General features: G+C 56.1%; 1 protein-coding gene across 1 annotated transcript; it reads right to left on the bottom strand.

Annotated features, from left to right (window-relative positions):
- Positions 1–86: 86 nt before the first annotated feature.
- LOC128496789 (uncharacterized) lies at positions 87–7,371 on the bottom strand. Its single transcript, XM_053466584.1, has 2 exons — positions 7,308–7,371; positions 87–6,985 (listed from the first exon to the last, which is right to left on the bottom strand). Exon 2 carries the CDS (start codon positions 6,977–6,979, stop codon positions 416–418), a length of 6,564 nt encoding a protein of 2,187 aa, XP_053322559.1. The 5' UTR covers positions 6,980–6,985; positions 7,308–7,371; the 3' UTR covers positions 87–415.
- Between the last annotated feature and the right edge of the window lie 1,566 nt (positions 7,372–8,937).

Genomic DNA, 8,937 nt, shown 5'->3' with positions numbered 1-8,937 from the left:
CAGCCGGGAGACGCGAGCGCAGAGAGGGAACCCGTCGGCACAGGGAGCCCCGTAACAACCTGGATAGAAGAGGCAATAGCTGCACACAGTCTTAAAACAATTCCTTTATTAAACAGGAAAGCTTGAAAAATAAAATGGCAAAGATGTAAAGTTCTGGGGTCTCCGGTCCTGGCCGGCAGAGGGGGGAACAAAATACAGACATTAAAACAGGGAGGATTACGAGGGGCAACAGGCAGAGGAGAGGCTGCGAGGGACACATAAGGGTGTGTGAGCCTGCAGGGGTGGTCTGGGGGGCAATAACCCAGCTAGGGGTGGGGAGTGTGACAGCCACACCAGGGGCTCAGACAGTATGAGAGTCTATGATGCCGTCGGGGCTTTCGCTGTCAGACCGAGGGTCCGGCTCGCACCCTGCCCCCTATTTCTTGTCTTTCATCCCTTGCTTCTTCTTGGGACCGGGCTTGAGCTTCACCCCCTTAATCTTCACCCGGACGATCTTCTTTTTGTCCCCCGTTGCCCCGATCTGGATTTTCTTTTTATACGGCCCTCTCTTTATTCCCACTTTACTTTTCTTCACTTTCTCCTCTCCTGGCTTTAATCCATCTTTTGTTTTTCTCTCTTTAGCTTTGGCTCCCTCCTTTGGTTCCTTTGTTTTGATTCCTTCTTTCAGCAGCTTCCGCTTCTTCACTTTGACAGCAGCGACGTCGTCGTGTTTCCCGTCCGCTGCTTTCGCCGGCTTCCCTTCTGCTCGTTTCTTCTTTCCTCTTTCAGCTCTGTTTTCATTGCTTTTCACCTCTTCTTTGGGGACGTCTTCTTCTTGCCCTTCCTCGCTTGGACCCTCTTCCTGCTGCACAGTCTCCATTTTTATTTTCACCGGCTTCCCCTCTTTCTTCCGTTTGACCCCTTTGGCAATTTTTTGGCCTCCTTTCTGCCTCTTATGTGTCTGGCCTTGCTCGGCGGCCTGTTCACTCTTCTTCCTCTTAATGCCCCTGGTTTGACCCTTATTGCTCCCTTTTTTGACCCCCTGGCACACGTTCTGATGCTTGAACAGACAGCTCTTGTACAGGAAGGTCTTGGCGCAGCGGATACAGGAGAACACTTCGGCCACTCTGTGCGAATGCTTGTGCCGGGCCAGCATCACCAGGCTGGGGAACCTGACGTCGCATTCGGTGCAGGAGAACGCCAGCTCCCCCGTGTGCTTCTGCTGATGCCGCTCCAGGTTGGCCTTGTTGATGAAGCTTCGCTCGCAGTGCGGGCACGAGTGAGAGACGACCCGGGAGTGTACCCTGCTATGTACAGCCAACCTAGCCTGGCTAGGGAATGTTTTATCGCAGTCCTGGCACCGAAAGGGACAATCCCCTGTGTGGACTCGTTGATGATCCTCCAAGTGATCGCTTCGCACAAAAGATTTACCGCAGAAGGAACAGCGATACGACTCAAGCGCCACCGGGGGAGTTTTGGTGTGAGTGTAGCGGTGAACGAGCAGGCTGACTTTATGCCGAAAGCTCATGGGGCAGTCTGGGCAAGAATACGGACGCAGCCCCATGTGCACGCGGCGATGCATATTGAGGTTGTTAAGCCCGGTGAAGCATTTGTTGCAGTCGGGGCACCGGTGCGGTCGTTCTTTCACGTGCGTCACAATGTGAATGTTCAAAAGCTGCTTCTTATGGAACCTCTGCGGACACTGAGTGCAGGCGAACGGGAGCTCGGCCGCGTGGCTCTGACGGTGCGTGCACAGGAGCTCCGGGCTCGCAAAGCTCTGGTCGCACACTAGGCACCGGTTTGCTTTGTCGCCTGTGAGTAGGGAGCTCTGATCACCAGGCAGCGCTTTCCCCTCGTTGTCGGTGACCTCTGGCTTCCCGTCTTTAAGCATTAAAAGTTTGCCTTTATGGGACCCTTTTATTTTCTTCAGGGGGTCATGGCTCATCCCTGAGGTCCCCTCTGTATCCGATTCCGGTGACGTTGTGGACATAAGCGCTTCTGGTTCTGCCGGCTCAGCGAAAATCTTGCCCTCTAGCTCCACGTTAGAGTTTGGTGAGCTCAAGACGCGATCGCTCACATCCGTTACCGTATCGTCTCCGACGGACTCTTTCGCCTTCTTCCGTCTCACCTGCTTCTTCAGGGGCATCCCGTTGCCTTTCTCTTTTTTAGGCTTTTTGATCAGTCTCTTCACCAGAATATGTTTCACTCCTTTGGGGAGCTTTTTCAGTTCGGATTTAATGCCTTTTGAGCTCACGACTTTCTTCTTCTTTTGTAATCCCAGTAAAGTGGAAACCTTGGCCGCGATCGCATTCTTTGCTTCGGCGCTCTGGCCCTTCTCCTGCAGCTTGCAGCCCCGACATTTTTTTGAGCGCCTCCCTCCTCCTTTTCTCAGCCGTAATCGGCAGCCGCAAGACTCGCAGTGCTCTCCTGTGTGAACCAGCTCGTGGAGATGGAGAGATTTATAGGTTTGAAAGGACTTTCCGCACTGCGGGCAAACGTGTGGCTTATCGTCCAGCCCCAGCTGGTCAGCGTCATTCACAACATCCTCTTTGCACAGAAGGGTTTCGCCAACAAAACCTTCGTCGGCTTCCTCCTCGTCACGACTCGTTGGCCCAATTTCTGTACCCTCTTCCCAGCGGAGGATCTGAGCCGCGTCACAAAGATCAGGGTTATCTTGAGATACGTTTCCGGTCTCTGCCCCGGGAGGAAGAGGTGCTTTAGAGGCGGGTTTCCTGCGCTCCATGGCATGTTCGGTGAAGCCCTTCTTTCCGTGACTCTTCTGGAGCAGTTTGCTCTTCTTGGGTCTGCGGCTCCCGACGTCCCCGGCCATCGCGAGCGCGAGCTGGTCGGAGTCGTCATCGTGAGCGGACTCTTTCAGAGATGTAGAGGGGTATTGCAATACAGACCCAACGGCTGTTTTTTTGGAAGGGGCTCGCTGAGAGGATAGCCTGCCTTTCCCTCTGCCTTTTAGTTGCTCTCGGCAATGCAAGCACTTTTTGTGCGTCTTCTTCAGAAGTAAGTGGCAGGTACAGTGGTGCAGCAGCGCATGCTTTCTCACGTGCTTTATCAGAAATCCAGGGCGCTTGAAGCTCATCCCGCACTCTGGACATTTGTGCAGCTTGGGAAGAGCGCGTATGAGAGAAGCGACCTTAGTCGAGACCGGGGCTTCTTGGTTACGCTCGTTGGGAGAGGGTTCCCCAGCCCAGTGCTCATTGCCCACGAGGTGTGATCGGGGTAACTTGCCCTTACGGACTTTTACCTTGCTTGAGGAGCGCGGAGAAGGCCTGAATGTCCGTCCACCATCCAGCTCACAGTCCGAGTTCATACTTTCCCATTTCTCGCCATCTTCCTCCTTGATGGCCTCGTTGTGCGCAAAAAGCTCTTTCTTCTTCTTCTTCTTCTTGTCCCTGATTTTCTGAACACAACTCTGGCACCTCCGAGGAATTCGCCTCACTTTATATCGGACCCGCATCTGGCATCCGCAAGTCAGGCACCGGGCCAGGGAATGGTTCTTCATGTGACCTGCAAGAAGGGCCGGCAGCTTAAAGGATTGGTCACACTTGTGACAATTATACATCTTTGTGGTCTCGGCGTCTGCTTCGTGGGGGTTAACGTCACTCGTGAGTCCATCTGGAAGGCCCTCCTCGCAGGGCTCTTGTTTTATGTGGCAGACTAAGTGGTTTGCGTCAGTCTGAGGGATTCGGGCTTCTTTCTTTCTGCGTTGGCGACACTTGTAGCAGAGCAGAGCCGGACTTTCTCCCCTGTAGCTTCGAAGTTTCTGTTTACACAGCATGCACCGGACTCCTGAGCTCAATGTCGTGGCAAGGCCAGCAGTGCTTTCGCTTGCCTCTGCTTGCTCTTCGTGGCTACCTTCCTGCGATTTTCCCACTGCTTGTTCCTGGGGTTGGAGCCGCTCGGATAAAAGTCCCCCCTCGGGGAGGTGACTACGATCTTCAGCTGCCGCAGAGCCGACGTCACCGTCATTATTCACTTTATCACCGACCGGTGTGTGACCGGCACAAACGCCATGACTGTGAGAAGTGCCGCGTCTTACTTCTTCCCCGTGACTCCTCTGAGCGCACGCTGACGGGGCGAGAGCGTCACCTTCTTCAGGTTCGTCACCATTTCTTCCAGCCAGTAATCTCTTCTCACTGTCATGGACGGGGCTGGCATCCACCGGCTGTTCTGTGGGTAGATCGTCTCCAGAAGTCTCTAGGGGTTGCGGTAAGTATTTTTTGAGGTCTCTTTCAGACAGCTGCCTCTCTTTGTCGCTGGTCTCACTGCTTTCTAACGAGCGCACGTCTAGCTTGGTAGCGTCAACCTGAGCTGAGCAGCCATCATCCCCTGCGTGTGGGAGGACATCTAAGCTGCCTTTAAGAAGGACGGGGTGATTATCGTCCAGAAGGTCAGTCTTTATACCTTGTTTCCAGCCGGAGCTGTCGAGATCAGAGACAGCCTTTCCTTCATCGAGATCGATTGTCTGCACATCACGAGACTCTTCCACCATCATTACGCTCTTAGGGGTATCGGCCGCTACTTGCTCTGTTGCCAGAGAGTTCGGTTCCCCAGATAACGCTGACTCCGTTGGGCCTCCTTCCGCCGACAGAGCAATTGGAGGAGATAAAGTCTCGGTCGCCCGCTTGTCGACTGTCCCGTAATCATCGCTTCGCGAGACGGTCAGATTATGGCCACGTCCGTCAAGCTGCGAATCCTTCTCCGGAAAAGCTGGGTCTTTATACATAATACCCCCTGGTTGGGTAAAACCGACGGCCTTTCCTGGCTCATCACTTTTAATGTCATCATCGGCCCTCACCGGTTCACCTCCTGACTCGCTGGGGAGGATGTTTTCTTCGTGCGCGGGGTGACCTGCAGGCTGCGCATCACGTGTCTTCTCCCTGGTGACGGCGGCCTCATCACGCTCCACGATTGGCTTGTTGCTGGAGGCTTCGCTGTTGATGTCCCCTGGAACAGTCTCGTTGCTCTCTGATGGTGGGACGGGTGCTCGGGAATCGCTGCAGTCATCTCCCTCGGGTTTGGGAGAGGGGAGGTTATCGCCGCTGTCTCTCTCTGGGGTCAGACTTGGGTTCATCGAACCAGCACATTCTGCACCATCTGGCTGCGCAGGTCGATCCGCTAAGCTAATGTCTGTACTCATCCCAACATCTCCACCGCGCTCCTTGTCATTCTGGCCGAGCCGTTCTCCTGCCTTCTCCGCCGCCTCTCCGCGATCTCTCTGGTCACCGGCGGGGAGGAAAGTGTCCGAGTCGGATGTGCGAGCAGCTTGTGGGTTACGTGTCCCCTCGGTGCTCTGGGACGATGAGTTTGCGTGGCATTGGCTTCCAGCTCCGCCAGTGTCTGAAGCACGTGGTTTGCCTGGTTCTGCTGGACTCTCGGTTACCACGACGTTCGCTGCTTGATCCTTATTACCCCCAAGTAACATTCCATCGCTGGAGTCTGGCTTTGACAGCTTTACGTCCCCGTCGCTCACACCGGTCACGAGGGACACTTTCTCGGGGTCACCCCCCTCAGGCCGGCTTTCCCCGCCATTCTTTTCTCCATTGCCAGAGGCCGCGGGAGCCTTGTCAGTGGGCATCAGGTCAGAGGCCGCTTCCGTTAGCTGCTCGCGTTCCTTCGCGATACTTTCGTTTCTGTCTCCCGATGAGACCCGATCGGGGCGGTGCAGAGACATCCCCTCGTGGACGTCACTCTCACGGAGGCCGCGTTCTGCTGCAATGTCTGCCGCTATGTTTTTAGGTTTCTCATTCGCTGCGGCGGTTCTGCTCTCCTGCGTGGCCGGCGTGGTATCCCCTACACTGTTCTGTAAAGTGGGGCCGGACATGGAAGGCCCCCCGTGCGGTATGCCTGCTACTTTTGTTACTTCAGAGGAGTTCATTTGACCTGCTTCCCGAAGCATCTCCCCGGCCCGTGGCTGGACACCGACGTCCTCTGGAAAGTCTTTGTGGCCAACTACAGACGGTTTTAAATCCCCGCCGCCGGGTGGTGGAATCTCCACATCAGAAACCTTTGAGACCCGTTGCTTGGAGCCACAGGTGCCTTCAGATGACGCCTGACTGGCTGAAAGGCTACTAGAAGACTCAAACTGCTTGCCGGAGGATACGTGGCCAGCAGCAGGCGAGCCGCTCACTGGGAAGTGTCCACTCGGCTGAGCGGCTCTAGCGCTTTCCGAGCGCAGATTCTGGTAACTCCTGCTCGTACTCCTCCGGCTTTTCCCGGGAACGCCGTCACCGCGCCGTAAGCCTGGAGATGCGGCTCCCGCAGATGGCCGGGTACTTATGTGGCTTTCGCGGGCCCCGTGACCGGAGTCCATCTTGGTGGTCTTTATTTCGCCGCTTTCCCCCTCTCTAGCGCTGGCGTAGGAGCTAAAAACCTCCGTCAGTAACTCCACCGAATTCCCAAAAGCGTCGATCAGGCGAACTCTGGTGTCAGAGAACGTAGAAACACGGAAGTCGAATTGACTCCTCGTTTCCGTGGCGTCCGTCGCCTTGCAGGCCGGAGGGGCCTTTCCACGGGTAAGTCTGGTGACGCACTCCACGGGGGCCGCCGCCTGACATCTTGGCTTCTCTTGCTTGAACTCCACCTTTGAATTGACGGGCAGCTCCGGTTTGGGGGGTCTGGGCTCCTCGTGGGTTTTGTCCTGCGAGGGTCCCGCGGCTTTGGAGCTCCTGGTGGACATCCCGCGGGCAGAGCTCGGCGCAGGCAGAGAGCCGGATAACTTGGTGCCGGGAACCCCGTCCTCGTGGCTTCTCTCGTGCATCTGCAGGAAGACGTGATGGTGGAAGCCCCGGCCGCAGTGCGAACACGTGAACGGCTTCTTGGCCACGTGGCTCTGCCGGTGAGCGCTCAGCCGCAGCTTATCATCAAACGTTTCATTGCACTCGATGCACAGATACTGGCCGTCGCCGTGGGAACGCTCAGCAAGGGACCCCGACGCCGCGGCGAATCCGACCGGCGACCCGCCGCTTCTCTCTGCCGTCTGCATCCTCCGCTGCAAACACACGCAAAACAAAAATCAGTCCAGACACGCGACACGTAACATGTAACACCACGCGACATCGTGCAGCGCTCACAGCCTCTCGGGGGGTTCGCTCGGCGGGGCCCCTACAGCCTGGCTGGGTTTATGCGGCTTCTCTACATATACATGTATGTTGCTTATCTGCATGAATTTGCGTGTCACACGTGTCCTGTGGGGTGGGGGAGGGGCAGCTGCTGCACAATTACAACCCAAGCCAATAAAAATAGATTTATTCAGATTAAAGGAGGAAGTACAGCACCATGCACGTGAGTGTGCGTACATATCCGTTACTGACCTGCGGCTCTCCGGGCGCGGCACACGCCTGTCACACGCAGCCGACACGTTGCGGGGTCCTCACTGAAAAAAAACTAAACACAGGTGAGTGGCGGGAATCCCCAACGCGGCACAATAACAGCATCCAGCGTCCACGGGGTTAACAGCATGTGCCACGGGGGCACCAACCGCAGAGTATACTGTCAGCACCCCGCCAGCATGTAACCCCCGGGCACAGAGTATATGGTCAGCACCCCGCCAGCGTGTAACCCCTGGGCACAGAGTATACGGTCAGCACCCCGCCAGCGTGTAACCCCCGGGCACAGAGTATACTGTCAAAACCCCACCAGCGTGAAACCCCCGAGAACAGAGTATACTGTCAGCAACCCGCCGGCGTGTAACCCCCAGGCACTGAGTATACGGTCAGCACCCCACCAGCGTGAAACCCCCGAGCACAGAGTATACTGTCAGCACCCGGCCAACGTGTAACCCCGGGGCACAGAGTATACTGTCACCACCCCGCCAGCATGTAACCCCCGAAGCACAGAGTATACGGTCACCACCCCGCCGGCGTGTAACCCCAGGGCACAGAGTATACGGTCACCACCCCGCCAGCGTGTAACCCCCGAAGCACAGAGTATACTGCCAGCACCCCACCAGCGTATAATCCCCGAGCACAGAGTATACGGTCAGCACCCCGCAAGCGTGTAACCCTCGAGCACAAAGTATACTGTCAGCACCCAGTCGACGTGTAACCCCAGGGCACAGAGTATGCTGTCACCACCCGCCAGCGTGTAACCCCCGAAGCACAGAGTATACTGTCAGCACCCAGCCAACGTGTAACCCACGGGCACAGAGTATACTGTCAGCACCCAGGCAGCATGTAACCCCCGGGCACAGAGTATACTGTCAGCACCCAGGCAGCATGTAACCCCCGGGCACAGAGTATACTGTCAGCACCCCGCCAGCGTGTAATCCCAGGGCACGGAGTATACTGTCAGCACCCCGCCAGCGTGTAATCCCAGGGCACGGAGTATACTGTCAGCACCCCGCCGGCGTGTAACCCCCAGGCACAGCGTGTAAAAGAAATTAACCCCTTAGTTACCTGTTAACGCGTCATTAACACTTCAACATCCAACACAGAACATCATAAACTTGGAGGCCAGTGAAGCCCAAACAGGAAGTGATGTCAGAAAAAAGCTGCGACCGGAAGCGTCGGATTTAGAACGCGACATTAGTGTGGGGAAGGGTACGTCTGGCGCGCGGTCCCGCCTCCGGGTGATTGACAGAAGAGAGTGCACGCTGTCCTAGGTCCTGATAGTGGGAGGTTACTGGGAGACGACAGGAAACACGGGGGGGTTACTGGGAGACAACAGGAAACACGGGGGGGTTACTGGGAGACAACAGGAAACACGGGGGGGGTTACTGGGATGCAACAGGAAACACGGGGGGGGGGTTACTGGGAGACAACAGGAAACACTGGGGGGTTACTGGGATGCAACAGGAAACACGGGGGGGTTACTGGGAGACAACAGGAAGCACGGGGGGGTATTGGGAGACAACAGGAAACACGGGGGGGTTACTGGGAGCCGTTCACAATAAAAACAATCCAGTCCTTACAACTCGTTATATCCCTGTATATTCCTCATATT

The sequence above is a fragment of the Spea bombifrons genome, chromosome 5 (assembly GCF_027358695.1).
Source record: "Spea bombifrons isolate aSpeBom1 chromosome 5, aSpeBom1.2.pri, whole genome shotgun sequence".
NCBI lineage: Eukaryota > Metazoa > Chordata > Amphibia > Anura > Pelobatidae > Spea > Spea bombifrons.
This window is presented reverse-complemented; position numbering and strand designations above follow the sequence as displayed.

Excerpts from the sequence above, each read along its gene's own strand:
- LOC128496789 (XM_053466584.1), bottom strand. The coding sequence starts at position 6,979 with ATGCAGACGGCAGAGAGAAGCGGCGGGTCGCCGGTCGGATTCGCCGCG.